Genomic DNA, 25,341 nt, shown 5'->3' with positions numbered 1-25,341 from the left:
AGCTCTTTTCTTAATTGTTGAAAAACGTACTCTACACAAAACGAAAATGGCTAATGAAAGACAACAACAAAAACAACAAGTTACGGGTTTTCAGCAATTTGTTTTTTGCGTGTTATACTGCAATAGTTAAGGCGATTTGTTTTCAAAAAGATTTGTACGAAAAAAAAAAACAACAGGAGAAAAAATTCTATAATCAGACTTTGATTATATAAGGCAGTGGTTCCAAAACTGGGGTCCGTACAGCAGTTTCAGAGGGTCCGCAAGGAGAATCAATCTTTAGGTTTTTCAAGATTAGGCTTCAGCGAATGGTTTTAAACATTCGACTATGTTTTTCGTTTAACGTACCTTGGTTTAACGTAATTGGTTTAATTTGCTTTTGTCCTATGCGGTGTCTAAGACAAACAACTTTGTTAATGAAGTTTTAGATGTGCTAGCAAATTATTTAAACCATTTTGGTATTTTGTTCGATTAATTTAACAGGGTTAGATTTTTATAGAGCTACATTATCTTTACGTATTCGGTCAAATGTTTGCTGCACGTAAAGCCCAAAAGATGTGTTTTAATTGGTTCAATGCAGTACGCAACAGCGCCACCTTTCCGCAAATAGATTATATTGTTGTAACCACTTTTGGCGCTGTTTTCGAATAGTCCATAACGATCAAGTCGCTGAGGTTTGTATTTTTAAGCATTACCTGCCGACGAATCGAGAGCTCGCGCAGCAATCAATTGCTCTTGTGCCGATGCAATGTTTTCAGCTTGTTATGACGTTAACGATGATGTTGCTATGTCACGTGGTACAGACATGTCAAGGTCTAACTAGGAAAATCTACTGGTAATTTTCCACTGCTGTTGGATTCCGATGACATGTTCCCAGACACTTCAGAAATGGATGCTCTCTAAATCAGGTAATGTCTGGATCGCATTCAATTAAAATGCAGAACTAGGTCACAACACAATACTATGACTATCAATATTATCATAATTTTATGTTAATGGTTTAACGTAGCTAAATTGGTTTAATTTGTTTTTATCCTATGCGGTCCCTAAGACAAACAACTTTGTTAATAAAGTTTCACACGTGCTAGCAAATTATTTAAACCATTTTGGTATTTTGTTCGATTAATTTAACAGGGTAAGATTTTTACAGAGCTACACTTATCTTTATGTATTCCGTAAAATGCTTGCTGCACTGTAAGCCCCAAATCCGTGTTTTAATTGGTTCAATGTGGTGCGCAACAGCGTCACCTGGCAGTAATAAATTAAATTAAAAGCACCACATTTGGCGCTGTTTGCTAATAGTACGTGGCCATAAAGTGCTGAGGTTTGTATTTTTAAGCATTACCTGTTAACGAATCGAGAGCTCGCGCAGCAATCAATTGCTCTCGTGCCGATGCAATGTATTTAGCCTGTGATGACGTTGGAGACGAAGTTGTTATGTCACGTGGTGCACAGATGTCAAGGTTTAATTAGGAACATCTACTGGTAATTTTCCAGGTTCCCATTCACTGCAGAATAGATGATCTCTAAATCAAGTAATGTCTGGATCGCATTTAATTAAAATGCACAACTAGGTCTGCTCGCTACACGTCAAGTCCCAAAGCTGTGTTTTAATTGGTTCAATGTGGTACGCAACAGCGCCACCATTCAATAAATAAATTATATTTTAAGCACCACATTTGGCTCTGCACGAACAAGTCGCTGAGGTTTGTATGTTTAAGCATTAACTGCCGATGAATCGAGAGCTCGCGCAGCAATCTATTGCTCTCGTGCCGATGCAATGTTTTCAGCTTGCGATGACGTTGGAGATGATGTTGCTATGTCAGGTGTGGTGCTGGATTCCGCTGACAGGTTCCCATACACTGAAGAATAGATGCTCTCTAAATTAGCTATTATCTGGATGGCATTTAAGTAACATGCTGAACTAGGTGACAACACAATAAGATGCCTATTAATATCGTCACTGTTTACTTTTATATACATAATTCAACCCACTAATGGAACAAGGTCTACTTTAAGTTGTTTACCTTTGATTTTGTTCTATGCGGTTTCTAAAACAAATGACTTTGTTAACAACGTTTCAGATGTGTTAGCACATAAAACTAGTTTGGTATATTTTTCGATTAGTTAGAAAACGTAAATATTTGCGAAGAGCTTCAGTTATCTTTATGTATTCGGTAATGCTGCACGTGAATCCCCAAAGCTGTGTTTTAATTGGTTCATTTGGTGCGCAACAGCGCTACCTTTCAACAAATATGTTGTATTGTAGGCACCACATATGGCGCTATTTTCGAAAGATCCGTAAATATCAAGTCCCTGAGGTTTGTATGTTTAAGCATTACCTGCCGATGAATGGAGAGCTCGCGCAGCAATCAATTGCTCTTGTGCCGATGCAATGTTTTCAGCCTTTGATGACGTTTATGTTGCCATGTCATGTGGTGCACAGATGTTAAGGGCTAAAGCGGGAACCTGATTCGGGGCTCAATAATATCGCACATTTAGCCGGAGTCGGACTCGGTATTGGGAAGTCGGACTCGGGTTATTTTTAACCGACTCCGCAGCCCTTGCAGGAAGTGTGTGCATTATTAGAATAACAGGACGTTTTACAACGTTGAAGGCAAACTTAAACACAGCATAGTATTGATAAAAACTTTGCTTTACTTAAAGAAAAATAACATAGGTTGCTGGTCATTTAAACCAGGTCTCCCACTATACACATGACGTTGCATGTGTACTTCGGAATGTATCACTCAGGGCTGTTTTGGGTACTCACGCTCGATTTCAAGATACCCCTAGTCCTTAAATTTAACATGTCTCCGTCATTAACAAAAGCAGTTCCTTTTATTTGTGTTGCCTGAACAAACACACCCTCAACGTTTCGTACCTAAACGTTAAACATGAGTCTTATGAAAAACCACTACTCAAGCCCGAACTCTAACCCAAATCCTAAATGGGAGTCGATAGCTACAAAGAGCTAAAACGTTTACGTCACAATATTTTAGGTCTTCTGTCTTCCAATCGAAGGCTCCTGGGAATGCAGACTCATAAACCTCTTATGCACATCTACATACCACCCTACGTCTTGTCTAAAAACTTGAGAATTCTACGATGTATACTTTTTCCACAAAGCTTCGGACAAAAATCGGTCTGAAACATTTAACGGTATAAAATAAAGATATGTCCATAAAATTGTGCGCTAGACAACTGTGGTTAATGACATGATAATCTATAAGGGGTAGCGGTGGCTGTTGTGAATGTTTATAAGTGTATGTTGTAAGTCAGTTTTTTAATAGTGTAAGCTATGTCACGCCCAGCCTTTAACTAGTTTTGTACACTGCAATGTAATTGAACAGTTCGCATTCTTGTGCTGGAAATCTGATTGCTTCACTTGCTATAAAAGCCGCGCTCTTCGCATTTCATTGATTCTAATGACTACATGCATCGAAAACACAACAGTATATTATGTCAGGATGTGATTTTTCATGGCTTTATATTCATGAGTGGTGTGTCAGTGTAAGGGGACCATTATCAATAAGGCCATTTATTCGGGTTATGATTTTAGGTTACTATTTTTGTTTAGTGTATACATTATGTTTTAGTTGCTGTGAGTTGTTTCTGCAAGAAACTGCCATCCACCTAAATAACACCTAAAAAAACAATTTTTCCAATGTGCGAGTAAGTATTATATCAATAAAAATTATTTTTGCCCCCTTTTCAAAAGTACTCCACCAGTCAAATACATATAGCATATTAGGGAAATTTTTCACCCCACCTCCATCCCCAATGGTAAAACTTAAAGTTTTATTTTCATTGACCCCACCTAAAAACAACCCCTGGGCTTCAACACTACCACATTTATTTTCCTAGCGGAAACACAAACAGAAAATGTACCTATAAGTAAGTGAAAAAGAAAAACATCAAATAAAATTTGTTAAAAATCCAACAACTAAAGCATGTGGCATATTCATGTGTGCAACTTATTTTGATCACAAAGCATTCAGTTTCGCAGCACAGTCGTTTCCGTTCCAAACCCTGAAAGTCAGTTTCGCAGAACAGGCGTTTCCTTTCAAGCCATACGCTTCATTTTTTTGAAAAGGAAATCGAATTGTTGGCTTTAAGGATTTGGCAGATAAAGTACGGTGGCAGGTTTAGAATTTACAATATAGGCGATAATATTGACTGTACATTTATAATGCATATGGTGTTAAACCTAATCACTTTTGAGATGTAGCTTTTAAAATGTAGCGTGAATCCTGATTCGTGCAATAGCGAGCTGTAGGTCATAAGACAATGGGTATTGTTTTCAACAACTGCTAACTATGTGTATGCAAGTAAGGCCACAGCTTAACGCATTATTCATCAGTTAGATTTAGTTTAACTGAGGTTTAGTCGACATATTTAGGTAAAGGTAAAACGTGTCCAATTTTCTGGCCGGTGTGAAAGCTGCAGAAATGTCTTGGCTTTCTGAAAAAAAAATAGTTTTTTTCCCAGACCTGGAATGTAAGGAATAATGGCCAGACCTTTAGATTCTGGCTTAGCTCTTAAATAGTTAGATTTGTTTTGGGCCGCCCGCCTGGCAACATTTCTCAGCACCCCAAACCCAAAAATAGAATCACATTTAATTATTTACAATCAATTGGATTTAATTGCAATTTTTTTTTTGTGCTTATTAGACTGTAAACATTACAACCAAGTTGTTCAAACCAAGGAGTTTTATCTGAAATTCTGTGTTTTAACTGAGAACCTAAAAAAGCCGTTGGACAAAGTAGCATTTTGGGTAAAATCCGAATTAGATTACAACTAGAATTATAGCATTTACGCAATTCACAAATTAGATTAGAATAAGAATTGGACGCATTTTGCTCTAATTCAATGAATTAGAAAACTAGAATTATCTAAGTTGTCTGTCAGGTTTTCTGCAACATATCTAATTTAATGTTGGACAAAACGAGCTTGAAATGATAAACGTTTGCAAACGCAATAAACTTTTGTTTAAAGAGGTAAATGCCGAAAAGTTTTGAGACGTATAACAAAGTACTACATTAAGTCATAAGAGGCTTTATAACACAGAAGAGGCTTTATAACACATTCATATTTGTACAGTAATTATTTGACATTTGGTGAAAACAATAAGAAAAACTTTCAACAGAATTAGAGTTCAATATATAGTTCCAGTTGGTGCGGATTGATCAAGTATTCTCGCCTTGTTTCAAGTGCATTCGTGTCTAATCCATGCATTTGCTGGCCTTGGTAGTGTTACGTTAAACTATTTCAGGACTCCCTACTTCACGGCCTGTCGGATGCCTGAGCACTACACGAGATTGATCTGTATTGTATATAATATAGGACGACAGAGGCGAACTAACATATAAAACATAAAACAAAGGAAGCGCGTAACATAAAGCGACCAGAGATTAAAAAGGACGTAAACGACGACAAAACGAGTGGTTATCCCAGCCTTGCCCAGCCTCACTGTCGACATTCGATTTTGACCACACGTAACACAACAACGAGAGAAAAAATTGTGTCTGTGTCAGACGTAACTAATTAATAGGTGTCAACGAAAAACGTGATAAGATAAGAAATAAAGCGTGAAAGGTGAAGTGCAAAAGTAGAAAGGCAAGACAAGTTAAATGAGGGACAACGCAATAGTGAACATAAGGCGAAACAACACACAAACGAACGATAAAACATGTTGTGCAACATCCCCTCCTTCCGAATTTCGTTGCCCACAAACATTGCTAGCGGAAGGTTTATATATAGGGGTAAAAACGTGTTCGGGCTGATGGTAGGGAAGGATGTGCCGTGAGGCATAAGACAGGGGCTTGTGCTGTGGTCCGCGTCATTCTTGGGTTCGTGGATGTTGGGGCAATCGTAAGGCGAAGTCCGACGTCTGGTGCTGGCTCCATCATTGGGTTGTCAGTTTGCTTGGCCACAGTCCTATAAGAGCGCTTCAGGCCGCTTTTGTATTCGTCAAGAGCTTCATTTTATCGTGGTTTTGAGGAAAAACTTTGAAAGGCCCGGAGGGTCCACCAGCTCGTCATGTAAGGCGTTCTTACTTCCATGGGCTACGTTGGGTAAAGGCTGACACGCTACATTCGCGTGTACGGCCATCTTTGCTGCTTTGGTGAAGTTTCGCTTTATAGTGACGTCTTGACCATTAGTTGCGGCGAGCGTCCTGATGTCGCTCAACCCGTAAAGCAAAACCATATACAGAATTTCGTTTTCTATCGCCTTATCACTGGCGGCTGGGTAGGCTAAATCCCCAAGGTTTTGTAAACAGTATACGAATTCCCTTATACCTTCATTTATCATTTGTACCCTGTCTAGCAACTCGTCTCATTTGTTAAAACCGCTATTTAAATCATTGGCCGCTAAAGCGCGTTCGACTATGGTCGCATTAGACAAGGTAAGTTCACTTTCGCGATCGATCATGTCGAACAAAAAGTTTCAATCGAGGCATGTCAACAACAAATGTTTTCTCAAATTCTCATTTGCCGCAATGCAATTGCAATGGGACTTAAAAACAGATAAGAAAGATTTAAAATCGTCCCCCGACCGATAAAAAGGTGAAGGCAATGTGAAGGACAACATTCCTGCGTGTAGCGCTCGTTGCGTCGAATGTAGGGCTTTTGTTACGTTAAACTATTTCTGCACTTCCTACTTCACGGCCTTTCGGATGCATGAGCATTACACGAGACTTCGTGGAAAACACGAGACTCCACCGCGTCGTGGAAAGCCTCAAGACGGAGGTCAACGAGAGCGTTCCTTTGGAGAACGAGCTGTTGGAGGGCCCCGACTCAGGCATAGAAGACTTCAGTCTCGAGTTTCTCGACATTCCCGGCTGGGACGACGGATACAAGGTAAATATCGCAATTAGTGTGATTTTTAACTACGCATCGTAGCCGACGACCTAATAGTTTTTTGTTTCTTGTAGCCGGACACCGCCGTCGACGCGCGACGGCCGGGGTGGGACAAGGTCGACAGGCTCGCCAAGGTGATGATCGGATGGGGGGGGGTCATGTTTTAACAGAGGCCGCCTGCCAGCAGATTGTCGAGTTGTGGCAGGACCTCGATGAAATGGACAAGCGGCCACTAAAGTTTGCCCAAAAGTTCCACGAATCGTCGACCGGGAGGTTCCGTCGCGTCAAGCAAGACGCATCATGTCGGCGCGCAAACGACTGCCAGGTACGTACCTGTGGTTTGCACCACTGCTGCTTTTGCTTGGTCGCTTAACTTAACCCTTCCTTTTGCGACAGGGCGTTCACCAGCGATGGCGAAGCGGCTTTCGCACCTTCGCATTCTCGGCTTATGTCGGCCGTTTTTATGCATCTGTGCGACCGCCATATGTCTCCGACGAAGGCAACGTCCGGTCACTACTACATGTCGTAGTGGAAGACAGTTGTAATCAAGTACAACGAGCTCCGTCGTAGCTTGATCAACAGCCGCGTGTACGAACGGACCTCTTTCCAACTGCTTCCCGACAACGAAACGACAGTTAACAAGTGGCGAATGGCATTTTTGGCTAATGGCACTTTTTACAACGAGAGTTAACTTACCCCTTGCCCTGCACGTAGGTACAAGAACCAGACGCGGCTTTCCACCCAGACGACGTTGCTGCATGGTACCCCGTATCCTGTGGCCACAACGCTTAGCGCCGAATCGCTGCCCGCTTTCCTACGACGTCCGGTCTCGCCGATACCGCGAGCGCAGCAAACCCTGCAACTGTCTTAGCCGGAAGACGCTGTCGGGCTTGCTGCCGTCAGAAAGAGGCCGGCGTTTCCGCAAAGTTCAGCTTCAACTTTCCACGATACTTCAGGTAATTATGCGTGCCCTTGTGTTTGTGCTTATCGATCTTAGCTTTTGTTTTTCATTTCTAACGTGCAACTGTTTCTTTTTTATAGAGAGCTCCCCGCCCGCCAAATACATTTCGCGCTCCACCTTCTACCGGCACTGCAAGCAGCAGAGAATCGAGGTCGCCCGCCTGAGCCTCCTGGAACCAGCCGCACTGCCTCGCAAGCAGTACGCCTGTAAAAAGTGCGGGTTGGCCGAACGGTCATTCGAAGTACTACGGTCAGGCGTACTGCCCCAACGAGCCAGGGTAAATCCCGCTAAAAGAGTGGCAGGCCCAAAAGCGCGATGGGCGGCGAGCTCGCCAAGCTGCCGAGGCGACGCCGGGAGCTTCGTCAAATTAATGTGCCTTTGATTGGTATTGTTATTGTTTTTTCTGATATCTTGCGTTGTGTTCGCGCACGTTTTTCTATGAGTTATATTTGTCCCCCCACTGTGTATCTGTGGGCCGTGATTTGTCGCGTTATTTTGGCCAAATGGATTAAAAACCTCACATATTTCGAAAAACAACTTTGGTGCTGCGCAGTGGGATTTGTGTAGCAGAAATAGAGCAGCTTTGAGTCGTCAAATTAGCTGTCGAAAAAATTGGCAGCAGGACCGACTAGTGTTATTTTTAGGCCAAATTTCGTGCAATATGAATAAAATGGGTCTTGGAGAAATATTCAATACCAGGCATAAAAAATACACAACAATACACAAAAGTAGACTTTATTTTTACAGAAAAAAACAGATTTGCCTAACAACAATTTTTTTGCTAGAAAAAACAATTTTTTTAAAAAAAAGAACATTTTTTTGTACAAAAAACGATTTTTTTCCAAAAAACGATATTTTTTGCCCCCCAACAAAAACAATCTGAATATGTTAGCCTAAAAAACGAAAATTTTTAAAGCGGAGCGCCAGAGTATAGAGCGAAGAAAGATCGTCTTACCACCAATTGGTAAAAAACTGCCCGGCGGGATTTCCCCCGATCTTCCCCCCTTTTTTACCCTTTTCCCCCCCTCGAGTCGAAGATTGCTCCCCAGCTTTTGATTCATTACGATGCGATGATTCTATATAATTTGCAACATTTTGTTTTGTAATAGTTTGAGCAGGCCTATTCGATTTATATGCTCAATGTGAGCATCAAGTTGTTAACACTGACGTTTTTTCAACAAATTAGGCAAAATTCATTTGTAAATTGTAACATCTTGTTTCATAACTTCAGGCAGTTAACCTTTTTTTCCTTTTCCCGACAGTAGCTTTTTCCCGACAGAACTGCACCAACGTAATTGCTACACTTTATAACAATAGTTGCAAACTTTTATTCAAGTGAAAAGAGCAACAAGGATGGGCATCAGCTCCATTTTGGAGTTTGGGGAGCTGAAAGATTTGCCAGGCGGGCGGCGAAATGCGCAGTTATGAAATTGGAGAATTTGTGGAAAGTTCCATTTCGGGCGTGGAAGGGTTCCCCAACAAATTCGGGCGTAGACAGGTTCGCAAAAAGTTTATTTTGTTTCCCAAACCATTTGTGCAACGTTGTTCAGCAGCTAGCTAGCAGCAAACAGTTTGAAGGGCGAGTGTTTCGTCACAATGCCCTGAAAGGTGGCGTGATTCTTATGCGCTAATGCATTAATAAGGAAAAATGCCTGTTTGGTATGGAGAGTATTTAATTTCAGCTGCCAGCCTGCCTTCATCCTTTGCGAAAGGGCACGATTTTTGTTTTTACGTAGTTTGTTTACGTTAGAGTAGACCCAATAACCCAGAATTGCAAAGTGTAAAAAACAAGCTGCGCTTTAATGTTGCCAAAGGGAAACATTGTTAGAGCCCTAGATTTTTATTACTTTAAGGTGTCATCGAAAGTGGACAAGTTGTTCGAGGATGCGCTGCAATTGACAGCGAACGTGGTATTGAGCTAAACTGAGATAATTACTTTTGCTAAAAAGAGTCAACTTGAAACAAAAATAAAATAAATGTTGGTACTCATGTTTTGTCCTATAGCATCAGCAGTGTTTGACCAAACCAAACAAAACATTCTGCCCCAAAAGCCAACTCGAAACAATCACAAATTAATTATGGTATCTTTGTTTTATTTTTCCGCAACGATGTTGGAAATCAGGTGAAGGTTTATTAAGTAAGCCATCACAATTCTAAGTGACACTACGTTTCCGAACATCGTCCACTGGTTGAAGAGATACTCAGCAGTACCTGTAGCGACCTCTGTAGCAAGACAGGCGGTATTTGTAGGTACGGCTGAAAGAAAACAACAAGGATTAGGTACGAACCAATAAATAGAAACCAAATATCACACTCGTTTGTATGTTTCTAATCTCGCTTACTTTAAGTAATTTGTGATCAAAATGGTTTAAAATTAATATGAATATTTGTTTTGGAAATACATGATATCAAGGATAAATTTGCGCAAAGACTTTCTTAAGATATACAAAGTGCTATTAATATGTGTGCCGCTATTTTTCGTTAGAAGGGCTAGAATAAAATTAACTTTATATGCAAAATTAGTTCAGAACAAAAAACTTCATCAAGATGGAACAACCCAGGATTAAAAACAAAGTTTTTTCAACCCTATAATAACATACAAAATTCTACCAAAGTACATACAGGCTAGATTACAGTTTGTTTACATGGGTGCAAACTTGTTTAGACAATATTTCCAAAATATTTCTTTAAAGGTAAAGGGTGACTACAAGTAAGAGCGGTACTTGTAGCGGTAGGTGCAGCCCTTTTGATAGCAGATGCTCCACTTGTAGTAGTTGCCGAAGCAGAAGCCGGGCAAGCACCACCTGGTGATCTTGCATTTGTAACAGAACGAATAATGCTGAACCAAAGCGGACAAGTCGGTTTTCCAGCATTCGTCGAACTTGGCAAGGATCTCGTCATCCCTGTATTTGTTCAATGCAGCGAGATATCTGGTGAGGAGTGTGGTGACCTCATCGGGCAAGGTTTCGCCGAACATGAACTTCAGCATGCTCGTGTAACGACCAATTTGAACTTGAATGGCCTGGAAAGTGCAGTTTCCAAATAAAAACTGGCTCGTTGAATAAAGTATTCGCACAGTTTTGCTCAGCGTATGGTGTAGCACTTTTATTTGCGAGTGACCAAAAAACTGAAATCAAGTCCAATGAACGCAGAATATTTGTGCAATATTTACTTAATCAACACCGTGTAAATATAATAATACGTTAGACCCCTTAGATTTATTCACATCGTCAACGGCCTTCTTAAGACATTCGCGTTGTGCGTCGCGTTTTCCTTCCAACTTTGTCTGATATTCACCGATTGCCGTAGTTCTGTCAGTAAGACACGTTGAGTACTTGGTTTTGAGGTTTTCGATGTAGCCTTCAAGACGCAGTTTGTAAGCGTCACGTTTTGCGTTGAAGTCTGTCTCGGATTCGATATATTAGTTTGTTTAACATTATGGCATAATTGATTTACATGAACCAGAATTATTAACTTAATATATTAGTTTGTTTAACATAATGGCATAGGTTTGACAATTGTTCTAACTTTTGTGGCACTTTTTTTCGAAAGCAGTTCCATATTGACCGCATGGACATTTTTACTAGGCCATATATATACATATAGAATAAGCACTAGCAAATATAGAACACGATTTATGAGATATATAGTATTTGTTGTGGTATTCGGTGAACTTCGTCTTGTAGTCGGTCACCTTTTGAACCAGGGCGGACGTGTACTCACTGATCTTGGTGTTCCTTGTGTTAAGGCATTCGACGGCACTGCAACCAATATTTGACGGTTTGAATGGCATATTAAAAGGTACTGTATTTGCTAAATTATAGGTGTTCATTTTTCAACATTGAAATAGTTTTCCTCATTTGCCGACGGTTACCCAACATTGTGATATAGAAACAACTGTATTGAATTGCCATAATGTGCAAAAACAATAATAAAGTGACATACGAAAATTGCTGCGTAAATATAAAAAAATTTCACATGGAAAATATCGCGTTGTCATACATAATTAATTTAAATTGTTTCAGACGCCAAATACAATTGCGGTAAGATTATAGTTGTGGCATTTTTAGACTAATTCACTTTTACTGATAAATAAAGCTGAATTAAAAGAAAATAAGAAAACAAACGTCTAATTACTCAATCAGGTATTTGTAATGTTTTTCAGTGTATTCTTTGAAGGTGTCTTTGTAGAGGCTGGCGTGCTTGTCTAAGTCGGCTTCCCAATCGGTTTTACGCGAGTCCATCAATCCAGTGATCCTATTGTACTCAGTTGAAAGTTCTCCTTTCATTTCTGTTTTGACTTCTTCGACGGTTTTTTCTGCAAAACAATGGTGATTTTCAGATGGAGACCCATAAGCAAACGAATATGTTGTTAAGCCTGCATTTTCAAGCCTTTCCATTTATCACGTAATTTTGCGTAGACTGTTTCAGCGTTTCCAAACAGTATAGGCTATGTCAAAGAAATTGTGAGACTTTATACCAATAGTTAAAGTTTTATTCAACTGAAAGTGGGATGAATGATGGGTATCGATAAATAATAAAGGCGTGCGGCACCGCTCGATTTAGTACTACTACCTCACCAGTCAAAAAGCCAAGGCGGTTGCGAAGGGCGCCAGAGAGTGTTTCCACAAGGCTGCGGCGAAATGCCCAGCATATTGAACAATTTGGTGGAAATGTGCGCTTAGGGCAGTTTCTTTTTTGGCTTTCCGCGGGCGGGCAAGGCGTGGCGCGACCAAAGAATTTTCTAAAACAATACGGGCGCTGGCAGCTTCGCAAAAGGTTTATGTTGTCTACAAACCCTCTGCGCAACGTTGTTCAGCAGCTAGCTAGCAGAAACAGTTTAATCTGAAGTGTGCGTGTTTCGTTACAATGACTTAAAAGGTGCATGATGTGAGAAATTCTTTAGAGAAAAATTGATTTTAGAAAAACATCCAGAAACTATTTAATAAAAAAATTCTCCTCGAATCAAGTAAACTTTATCCAAAAATCTTGTTTTCAACGTTCTGTATACCTTGGTTTCATTTTGTATGTCGCCGACCACTTAATTTTAGTTGTTCATTCAAAAACTCAATTATTTTTTTAACATCAGAAATTTGTGACAATGTTTTAGAAAGCGTCTAACATAGCCATCCCGCTGTTCCACAGTCGCTCTTTGGGTAGTAGCTTAGGATTTTAGTGTAGTAACTGCTAGTGCACCAGCAGCTCTTGAAGTAGACGTTGAACCTCCAGAAGGTGTAAGGAGGGTAAACGTTGAAATGGTGGGAGCAGTAGTACTTGTAGCCGTACGTATAATAATACGAACCGGCGTTGGTCGCCTGGATTAAACAAAATGCTGTGATTAGCAAAATTTTTATTCAGAAAAATTGAAAGTTAAGGTTTCTTGAGCAAATTTATGGACGTAACCTTTATAGTATTTAGACAAACTTTAAACAAATATATTTTTATGTAATGGTTTAATCTAAACATTATTCAAAACACAACCAATTTCATTCTTAACCGGTGCTTCTCCTTACCAAGATAAAAATGGCAAACACGCGTGGTTGCCGATTATTTTTATTGGTTAAGCACAATTTTAACCTCGCAGCAGCCGCAACCAGGATTCCGCGTGGTTGACAAATTCATTAGCAGGCTTTAATAGGTTGGGTTGCACACATGTCTTCTGCATGCTTAATTAAGATAACCAGTATACCATGCATAAGTAAGTTGCTGAGCACCTGTGTTTAGAAAACCAAAACAGCCTTGAAGCTCTTTTCTTAATTGTTGAAAAACGTACTCTACACAAAACGAAAATGGCTAATAAAAATACAACAACAAAAATACCAAGATACGGGTTTTGTTTGAAGTATTCAGCAATTTGTTTTTTTGCGTGTTGTACTGCAATAGTTAAGGCGATTTGTTTTCAAAAAGATTTGTACGAAAAAAAAAAACAACAGGAGAAAAAATTCTATAATCAGACTTTGATTATATAAGGCAGTGGTTCCAAAACTGGGGTCCGTACAGCAGTTTCAGAGGGTCCGCAAGGAGAATTAATCTTTAGGTTTTTCAAGATTAGGCTTCATCGAATGGTTTTAAACATTAGACTATGTTTTAAACAATATTAGTCTATAGTTATGCTTTGTTATTCGATAATATAGCGTGTTTTGTGATGTCTATTGTTACATCATCAAGCTCATATTATGCTGTACTATATGCTATCAACGAATCGCATTAGATTATTACACATTAAACATGGGTCGACTGAGCCTTGAATTTTTATGGGACCTCGAAATATCAAAATATTTGGGTCTCCCAGGCAATTTTTTTAGAAAAGTTTGGGAACCGCTGATATAAAGGAATAAAACACTATTAAAATAATTAGGGGGTTAAAACATTGATTAAAGACGCTTTATCCTCAGCAGGCGCACTCCCCATCTGTCAACTGTGGGGAATAAAGTTTAAAAGTGAAGTAAACAACGCGTGTTATTCTACTGAATTAGCCTAGAACAAGGCAGTATTTATAACCGTTAACAAAATCATAACAGTCTTGAATAATGGATTGTACGTTGTTGGGAAATATATCGGCAGTTCAGCGGGTCGACCCTTGTATAAGGAGACTAGCTGTTTTATATAAAATCTAGCTTTTAGACATAAGTGGTGGGAAAATTGTTTTCTGTTTCTTTAAATCATTGTCGAATCTTTTCGATAAATCTAAAATTGTTTTAAAGCCAGTGACCCGATTTGTGCTGCAATAGGAAACTATTTTCGTAAAAATTGTTTGTGTTACGGTTGGATCAAATAACCCTGCAAAAAAGTTGTCCCCTTTTTTGTTCAACTAATCAACCGCGAAAGTTAATTTGTATTGAATATAAAAATACATTAAAATGTTTTTGACTTTACTCTGGCGTTTTACGTACAGTTTGGTTTCAATCTAATTTTTAATCTAGCAATCCTGATACGCACCTGTAACGAACCACAGCACGCAGTTCGAGACTGTGTTTAGCAGTAGAAAAAAATGCGTCACTACGGTTGTTGAATATATTAATTTTTGTGCAATATATATTTGTTAAAATGAATTAAAATCATCAATTTTTGTTTGAAACCGTATTTAATATAACCTGTGCCCAGTCAAAATTCTTGTAAGTGAATCAGAGTACACTTTTAACTAAATTATATATAGTGCTTAGCCGCAACATTTTGTGACTTTTTTGTTTGTTTGTTTTAGATATCTCAATAGAAATATCCGATAATTTAGGGACGGAGCTGATAGCCGCTGCTAAGTGGTATTACCGGTACTCGTCGGGTACTCATGTTGTATATGTGCCGATTAGTCCAACACGATATTGCAATTGTTTTGCAATCAAACTCGAGTTATTATCACTCAAAACAGAAATTGTAAAATCGTTGTTCGTCAACAACTAAGGGTAATTGGGCTTCTCAAATCTCAAGAAAATTTTGACGCGTTAACCTGGAAATATACATATGCAGTATGCACGTTTTACATTCGCTTTTTTTGCTTGTTTGGCCATTGTAGTAACGGTAATCGGACTGAAATTCTGTACTTCACCCAAAATATCGGTTATCACTATCAGAATCAAACACGAAATATCGGGCAACCCTGTAGTTACAAAACGTACCAGAGATTATTTTGGTAATCAACTATGTTAACGTGTGTTAGTGGTTTCTTACTTTCAGCAAATATGATAAGCGTTAGTTTTTCCGATTCAATTTTGCATGCAGTTGTTAGTTTTAGACCTGAAAACGTTTAGCTGAGGGTATAAAGAGTGGTTTAGTATCAAATCACGGGCTTCGACATTTTACCACAATCTTCCCGAAAACATTACTGCATAGCAACGAAAACTTTTCCTGCAGAACATCACAGGAAAATGGCACGAAATGCCACATAACGTCAGCAGTAGACGTTCAATATGCCAATCTCGTGCATACTTCATCGTTGGGTGACGTCATAGATGATCCCTTTAGCTGTAAATTGGCAAAAAATCTCGCCAGAAGTAGAGGCGCAATGCAAGAAGGAAAATAAGCATTACTGTTTTCGAAAAACATAATAACGAACTTACCGCAATGCAAGCCAGTAGAACGATCAGGATTCTCATCTTCTGCAAGTTCTCTTCCTCTTGTCTTCGAGTGAAAGACTGAAGATGGCTTATTGGTGCGGAGATTATATAGAGTATCGCGTGGCTTTAAAGAGGTGCTGTTTTTAACAACCAGGAAAAATATTTTTTGGCCGCTGTTGAAGCACCGGACACGTGAGACGCCATCGTTTAACGTACCTAAATTGGTTTAATTTGCTTTTGTCCTATGCGGTGTCTAAGACAAACAACTTTGTTAATAAAGTTTCAGACGTGCTAGCAAATTATTTAAACCATTTTGGTATTTTGTTCGATTAATTTAACAGGGTAAGATTTTTACAGAGCTACACTTATCTTTATGTATTCCGTAAAATGCTTGCTGCACTGTAAGCCCCAAATCCGTGTTTTAATTGGTTCAATGTGGTGCGCAACAGCTTCACCTGGCAGTAATAAATTAAATTAAAAGCACCACATTTGGCGCTGTTTGCTAATAGTACGTGGCGATAAAGTGCTGAGGTTTGTATGTTTAAGCATTACCTGTTAACGAATCGAGAGCTCGCGCAGCAATCAATTGCTCTCGTGCCGATGTAATGTGTTTAGCTTGTGAGGACGTTGGAGACGAAATTGTTATGTCACATGGTGCACAGATGTCAAGGTTTAATTAGGAACATCTACTGGTAATTTTCCAGGTTCCCATTCACTGCAGAATAGATGATCTCTAAATCAGGTAATGTCTGGATCGCATTTAATTAAAACGCAGTACTAGGTCTGCTCGCTACACGTCAAGTCCCAAAGCTGTGTTTTAATTGGTTCGATGTGGTACGCAACAGCGCCACCATTCAATAAATAAATTATAGTTTAAGCACCACATTTGGCACTGCACGAACACGTCGCTGAGGTTTGTATGTTTAAGCATTAACTGCCGATGAATCGAGAGCTCGCGCAGCAATCAATTGCTCTCGTGCCGATGCAATGTTTTCAGCTTGTGATGACGTTGGAGATGATGTTACTATGTCACGTGTGCTGCTGGATTCCGCTGGCAGGTTTCCATACACTGCAGAAAATATGCTCTCTATGTTAGGTAATGTCTCGATCGCATTTAAGGAACATGCTGAACTATGAGAACAACACAATAAGATGCCAATTAATATCATCACTGTTTACTTTTATATACATAATTCAACCCACTAATGGAACAAGGTCTACTTGAAGTTGTTTGCCTTTGTGTTTGTTCTATGCGGTTTCTAAAACAAATGACTTTGTTAACAACGTTTCAGATGTGTTAGCAAATAAAACTAGTTTGGTATATTCTTCGATTAGTGAGAAAACGTAAATATTTGCGAAGAGCTACAGTTATCTTTATGTATTCGGTTATGCTGCACGTGAATCCCCAAAGCTGTGTTTTAATTGGTTCATTTGGTGGGCAACAACGCTTCCTTTATATTTTGCAAATATATTGTATTCTAGGCACCACATATGGCGCTGTTTTCGAAAGATCCGTAAATATCACGTCCCTGAGGTTTGTATGTTTAAGCACTACCTGCCGATGAATCGAGAGCTCGCGCAGCAATCAATTGCTCTTGTGCCGATGCAATGTTTTCAGCCTGTGATGACGTTTATGTTGCCATGTCATGTGGTGCACAGATGTTAAGGGCTAAAGCGGGAACTTGATTCGGGGCTCAATAATATAGCACATTTAGCCGGAGTCGGACTCGGTATTGGGAAGTCGGACTCGGGTTATTTTTAACCGACTCCGCAGCCCTTGCAGGAAGTGTGTGCATTATTAGAATAACAGGACGTTTTACAACGTTGAAGGCAAACTTAAACACAGCATAGTATTGATAAAAACTTTGCTTTACTTAAAGAAAACTAACATAGGTTGCTGGTCATTTAAACCAGGTCTCCCACTATACACATGACGTTGCATATGTACTTCGGAATGTATCACTCAGGGCTGTTTTGGGTACTCACGCTCGATTTCAAGATACCACTAGTCCTTAAATTTAACATGTCTCCGTCATTAACAAAAGCGGTTCCTTTTATTTGTGTTGCCTGAACAAACACACCCTCAACGTTTCGTACCTAAACGTTAAACATGAGTCTTATGAAAAACCACTACTCAAGCCCGAACGCTAACCCAAATCCCAAATGGGAGTCGATAGCTACAAAGAGCTAAAACGTTTACGTCACAATATTTTAGGTCTTCTGTCTTCCAATCGAAGGCTCCTGGGAATACAGACTCATAAACCTCTTATGCACATCTACATACCACCCTACGTCTTGTCTAAAAACTTGAGAATTCTACGATGTATACTTTTTCCACAGAGCTTCGGACAAAAATCGGTCTGAAACATTTAACGGTATAAAATAAAGATATGTCCATAAAATTGTGCGCTAGACAACTGTGGTTAATGACATGATAATCTATAAGGGGTAGCGGTGGCTGTTATGAATGTTTATAAGTGTATGTTGTAAGTCAGTTTTTTAATAGTGTAAGCTATGTCACGCCCTGCCTTTAACTAGTTTTGTACACTGCAATGTAATTGAACAGTTCGCATTCTTGTGCTGGAAATCTGATTGCTTCACTTGCTATAAAAGCCGCGCTCTTCGCATTTCATTGATTCTAATGACTACATGCATCGCAACAGTATATTATGTCAGGATGTGATTTTTCATGGCTTTATATTCATGAGTGGTGTGTCAGTGTAAGGGGACCATTATCAATAAGGCCATTTATTCGGGTTATGATTTTAGGTTACTATTTTTGTTTAGTGTATACATTATGTTTTAGTTGCTGTGAGTTGTTTCTGCAAGAAACTGCCATCCACCTAAATAACACCTAAAAAAACAATTTTTCCAATGTGCGAGTAAGTATTATATCAATAAAAATTATTTTTGCCCCCTTTTCAAAAGTACTCCACCAGTCAAATACATATAGCATATTAGGGAAATTTTTCACCCCACCTCCATCCCCAATGGTAAAACTTAAAGTTTTATTTTCATTGACCCCACCTAAAAACAACCCCTGGGCTTCAACACTACCACATTTATTTTCCTAGCGGAAACACAAACAGAAAATGTACCTATAAGTACACTGTCAGAACGGTGTTTAAATTTGAACACCAAAACGGTCTATACATGTTTAAAATCTAAACACTTAAACACCTAATTTAAACACCTTCGTGTTTAATTTTAGTTTTGGTGTTTAAATTATAAACACCTGAACGATTTTATGTTAAACACCTGATATTTTGACGTGTTTAACAACGATTATTGGGTGATTTTAAGCACAATTGACGAATTTAAACATGTTTACGATTAAACACTTCATATTTTAACACGTCAATTATTAGACATGTTTAATTCGATACATTCTTGTAAAGTAAGAGCTCAAGCCATTTATGTTGATGAGGGTATTGGTATTTTTAAGCACTAATGTGCAGTTGTCTTATGTACGATTTCGTCAAATATTTAACTATACAAGTTTGCATGTATAATCTTAACAGATCACAATAAACGAAATGACTTAATTCATGGTTTCACTTAACATCTGTACGGCTTATTAGGCGTCATTTTATTTTTAAATATAATGACAATCATGAAAATACGGGTTTGTGTTCTTGACGTGCCATTAAATCCAATATTTGATTTCATTATGTAGCTTGCGAATAACTTTGTACCACCCAAGTAAAAAGCGAAGCTGTGGGATCTTGGGCCGCCATGACCTACTTAAATTGCGCCAGCAATGAAATACGCGTGACGAAAACAATCTTTGGAAAGGATTTTTTCTAGGGCAAAGCTGTATCGCCATGAAGCTGATATATTAATTCGGTCCGATGAACATCAACAAAGCATATCCACTGGTCTGTGACTTTGACCAACGCGGGAATTCAAAATGTCGAAAAGAAGTTTGGCTTTTAACCAGTAAAGTTATACATTACAGTTAAAGACGGTTTTGCGTACTTTGGCTTTCGAGTTACTTAGATTGATTTTAAACGAATACTAATGTGTATAGTGGTGATTTATATATATATTATTTATATTAATTTGCTTTTTGATAAATGTGTAGTGATAATGTTTTATTAGCTGTGCAAGACGCTTGAAGACGGGCAGGTCTAGAGTGTGAAATTTATGTTAAAAAGAAGTTTTCCAAGCGAAAACGAAATGTCTGAAATTGGATTTTTGTTTCAGAATTTTAGGTATTTCATTAATAAATCCAAAAGCAATGAAAGTTGTGAAAGACTTTAGTTTGGTGCCATACACATGTAGACATGAAAATATTCAACGAAACAGGTTTGTAAGCTATTTCTTGTCTGAAGTAGAACTTTAATTTTTCTGTTAAACAATCAAGTATGCTGTTATTAAATCATTATTACACTGCTTTGTTTCAGGGCAATCAATGACAGCAAACCATTTGCTCTTTTCAACTTCAAAAAAACTTGGTTCACAGGAGATTAGGTTAAAAATGTAAGTAAATTTTACTTACATGTTTTACATTAATATAGTTTATTCCCATTTGGCTTTTATTTTGTTAGTAGCAGCCAGAAAATTAATTTTTTGTATCTTTGTAAAATTTCTGAAGTACTTTAATATGTGTTTTAGTTTTAATTTATCATTTCCATTGTTTAAATCTTACATTGAAGCTTTAAATCTAAAATTTAATCTGTAGTACTTTTGGTGTGCTACTGACGCTTTAATAAAACGGTCTATATAGTTTACATAATTAAAGTTTTTATTTATTTACAGGAATTTTAACTGCAGTGTAAGATGGTAAAATAAAAGTCTGTGACAAAGTTCAAGTGGAAAACAACAAAAGAGTATAAATCTACTAAGCTTGACACGGTAAACAAACTCAAATTTTCTTATTCTCAAGTTCATCTATAGAGCTTTAAAGTTTGTGGTAAATACATATAATTGAATAGATATTTAATTTATGTGTTGTGTTCCATAACTTGTGTATAATGTTTGGTCTGCATGTCCCAGTAATGGGCGACTTTTTCGGGTCAGATTGTGTATCACTAGAATATATGTGTATCACTAGTTTAAGCAATTGTTTTAAATAAAACATAATGGCCAATACAATATTCTGGCTCACATATTTACTTTTTATCTGAAATTATTTAATGATTTAATTGGGTTTTCATAGTAGGGTGAACCTTTTTTTTGAATTTTAGTGGGTCATGAAGATATTAATACAATAAAAATGAACTTGTTTTGTAATCATTGCGCTGTCTTTAGGTTACAGTGTAACACAAATAATACATTTTCTAACGCCATGCTGAAAGAGTATACATAGCCACCAAACCTAGTACATGTCATAATAATATGCTTTTGTAGTGATTAGTGACAAACTAAAACATATTTTTATGACATGACATGTAGTGGTTGTGGATAACTTGACAAAATTTACTATGAGCAAATGAATAAAGAGTTGTTCAGTGATAGTGTATAATTTAATCACTGCAGTGTATTATATTGATCTAAATTTTATTTCTTAGGCAGCCATGCTCAACTTGTCTTCTAAAAAGAAAAGCTCTTCGAGGCCTTTATTGGGCAAACCTTTGGAGTGGACGGCACAGCAGCTTTTCTGCATTGGTATATTAGTGGATGGAATGGACATTATAAATTTGTGGAAGAACAACACTTGTTGAAAAAATTGTTAAATTATATTTAATTGATATTCGAAGCTGTTAATAATATACACGGGATTTAAGTCATCCATCATCCTGTTGCTCTGTGTTTTAATATGTTTTTAAACAATGTACGAAAGGCCCCACCTTGAAAATTTGCCAAATATAGCAATTATAAATATTAAAAAAAGGTTTTCAAATTTGTAAAATATCTTCTTTTTCTGTGTTTTTCTTTTTATCACATACGCATGCATTTTTGTTTTCATAAACACCTGCATTGTATTAAACATGCGATATTTATATTATTACTCGTTTTGTTTGGTATAATAAAATTGTATACCTCATAATATATTGTGAAATTTGTTTGGAAACACTGAATGCTAGCATTAAACACCTGGCAGAATAAACGGCAAAAGCCTAAACACCTGGAATTTAAACATGTTTAATTTTAAACGTGCTGACATTTCGCCCCTTTCAGGTGTTTAATTTTGGTGTTTAATCGAATGACAGTGTAAGTGAAAAAGAAAAACATCAAATAAAATTTCTTAAAAATCCAACAACTAAAGCATGTGGCATATTCATGTGTGCAACTTATTTTGATCACAAAGCATTCAGTTTCGCAGCACAGTCGTTTCCGTTCCAAACCCTGAAAGTCAATTTCGCAGAACAGGCGTTTCCTTTCAAGCCATACGCTTCATTTTTTTTGAAAAGGAAATCGAATTGTTGGCTTTAAGGATTTGGCAGATAAAGTACGGTGGCAGGTTTAGAATTTACAATATAGGCGATAATATTGACTGTACATTTATAATGCATATGGTGTTAAACCTAATCACTTTTGAGATGTAGCTTTTAAAATGTAGCGTGAATCCTGATTCGTGCAAGCTGTAGCTGTAGGTTATAAGACAATGGGTATTGTTTTCAACAACGGCTAACTATGTGTATGCAAGTAAGGCCACAGCTTAACGCATTATTCATCAGTTAGATTTAGTTTAACTGAGGTTTAGTCGACATATTATCCAGGTGTTTATTAAATAGTACTGGTCAATGTGGCAAATTTGTGAATTCTAGTTTGGAAAAATGTCACCCTCGTACAACAAATAGGGATCCCATGAATATGCCTGAATGAACTAAATCGTTTTTTTTTATTATGTGCTGCTAACATACTAGAGTTTCAAAAAGTTCTGTCGTTCTTTTTCGTTCAGGATTTATTCTTTGTAACATAATATGGCTATAAGCAATGAAAACTGGTATATTACCTAAAACCGGACTAAATGAAACAACACGTAAAAAAGTAAAGTATTATCTTTGATTTCTTTTTATATCAGGTTTTATTTAAAATATATATAGTTATAGAGGAATATGGCTGGGCCAGAAAAACTAGGATACTATGAAAAGCGCCTCTGCTTTCTTTTAATCCTTTCCTCGATCCCGAACGCCTTCACATCCCTTCAAGTTCTCATTCTACAGTTCACGCCAGCTTACAGATGCCAAGTCCCAGAACTGAGCCACTTCGAAACCGAAACCAGTGATCTCGCCAATCAAAGCGCTGAATTGAGAAAGGAGCAAATACTCAACTTGACCATTCCTTGGGAAAGCGATAGCGAAGGCGAGGTTACCAGGAGCAAGTGTTTCCAGTTCGAATATCGCCTAAACACTACCCAGGACAGCAATGTAACTCGAAAGATTGCCTGTAAATCGATGGATTATTCAGGAGTCGAGGTGTCGGCCGTTACCGAATTCGACCTTGTGTGTGACCGGGCCTGGATCAGGCCTCTCATTTCATCGCTTCAATTTGCCGGAATGATAATGGGATCTATGGCGTGCGGATACTTCGGCGACAGATTCGGAAGGCGCCCGGTGTTCCTTGCATCAACAGCTTGGCAGTTTCTATCCATTTTCGCTTTGAGCTTCGCCCCTGAGGTTTGGTCTTACGCTCTTCTGTTTCTTTCAAGCAGCATTGGCGGCTTGGTCAACTATTCAATCGCAACGGTTATAGGCTCCGAAATGACAACAAAGGACTTTCGTCTTGGCATGTATTTTGTGCTGTTATTGGGTTATGCGCTCGGATACGCGATTATGGCTCCACTGGCTTACTGGCTGCGCAATTGGCGCTGGTTTCTGCGCTTTTGCGGCCTTACCGGCCTCATCTTCGTCCCTTACTATTGGCTGATAGACGAGACCCCGCGTTGGCTTCTCGCATCTGGAAGAGTGGACGACGCCAAGATGATATTAAACAAGATCGCTAAGATCAATGGAAATCGTGACAACAAGTTTGAGTCACTTCTTGAAAGCAAAACACAACAGTCGTTCACCGTCGTTCAAACCATTGTCAAAATCACCAAGGCGCCGATTTTGGTCCTGAGGTTTTTCATCTCGACTCTTATATGGTTTACCTTCGGTCTGGTGTACTTCGCCTTGGCTTTCAACACCAACAACCTAAGCGGAAGTAGGTTCGTCAACATATCACTGTCCGGCTTAGTGGAAATCGTTGCATGTTTTGTCTTCATTGCGTGCGATCGTTTGCTGGGAAGAGTCTCTTCCTTTGTCTTTTCAACATCACTCCTGGGACTTTCATTGATCATTTCTTGCCTGGTGCCGGAAAGCAATACAGCGCTTCTTATTTCGCTCAATATGCTCGGAAAGCTTCTGACCAGCTTGTCCTACGCTATCATTTACGTTCACCTTCTTGAGTATTTTCCCACCAAGGCAAGACAAACGATTATGAGTCTTGTCATTGTGGCGTCAAGGCTCGGTGGAATTCTGGCGCCGTTTCTCAACTACCTCGGCGAAGAAGGCGACAATCTGATCCCTTCGCTCGTCGTTTCCGCCTTGGTCTTAGTCAGCGCGATTGGCTGCGCGTTTCTGCCAGAAACCAAAGGCGTCCCGCTGCCTCAGACCGTCCAACAAGCAGCGAAAATGACGCGGAAGCGCTATTGGGTGAAGTCTACCGCCACGCGCGGCGACCCGGGAGAAAAATTATGCCCGCTATATGAGCTAAAGGCGCAAACGCTTCACTAGGCAACATATGAACAGATTAAAATAGCTTTTCGGCTGTAGATAAAAGTATTTACCAACGGATCACCTTAGCGATGTAGCTGAACGCCATGACTGATCAACAACACGTTGTTTAATGATGTAATTTTTCACCGTAACACTTTGGCGCGCTTATCGTATACTTTCAGCAATTATTAATCTATTGTACTTTTGTTGTACTGTTTCAACAGAATATGAGCTGGCTAACGTATTCTCGATTAATTTTTTTATCCTAAAGAGGTCTTCTCAGATATGACGCCGAAACTTCCGTTCAATAACTTCGTTTACACCAAAAGAGCGATCTTTATTCATCAAATTTTGAAAACTTTTTTGTACTGCATATAGATTTAACTGAATGAATTTGTCACGGTTAACAACTTGGTGTCCATCTTTGGCTAGGTATAATTGGACCAGTTAGGTCATTATTTAGAAGCGAGTGCTTGTTGGATTAAATTAATACCTGAGTAAATTTTAAAACCTAGGAAAGTGACTATTTTTGAAAGATTTAAACTTTCAAACGCAGTGGCGTATATAGATCTACCGCATAATGGAATATGTTGCTACTAGTGTAATATATTTGGTTAGTCATAACTGTAATTAATATAGGTCACTGTTTGAAAGTGTTTGTTATCATTTCGTAGATTAAGATAATAAGTGAGTCAAACGTCACAATATTTTTTATGGATTTAAAGTTAGACAGCGACCTATAAATATTTAACCCTATCATTTAAAAAAGAAGCGAATCTTTTAAATAGCGTGGCATCAATTTGTAGGCGTATATACCTTAAATG

At 38.5% G+C, this 25,341-nt stretch overlaps 1 protein-coding gene across 1 annotated transcript; it reads left to right on the top strand.

Annotated features, from left to right (window-relative positions):
- The first annotated feature begins 22,876 nt into the window (after positions 1 to 22,876).
- Positions 22,877 to 24,535, top strand: LOC146159025 (organic cation transporter protein-like). Its single transcript, XM_083384828.1, has one exon. The coding sequence runs from the start codon at positions 22,877 to 22,879 to the stop codon at positions 24,533 to 24,535; it is 1,659 nt and encodes a 552-aa protein (XP_083240954.1).
- Positions 24,536 to 25,341: the final 806 nt, after the last annotated feature.

This window comes from Ascidiella aspersa, chromosome 3 (genome assembly GCF_963924565.1).
Source record: "Ascidiella aspersa chromosome 3, kaAscAspe10.2, whole genome shotgun sequence".
NCBI lineage: Eukaryota > Metazoa > Chordata > Ascidiacea > Phlebobranchia > Ascidiidae > Ascidiella > Ascidiella aspersa.
This window is presented reverse-complemented; position numbering and strand designations above follow the sequence as displayed.

Coding starts and splice junctions, on each gene's coding strand:
- LOC146159025 (XM_083384828.1), top strand. CDS start 22,877: ATGGCTGGGCCAGAAAAACTAGGATACTATGAAAAGCGCCTCTGCTTT.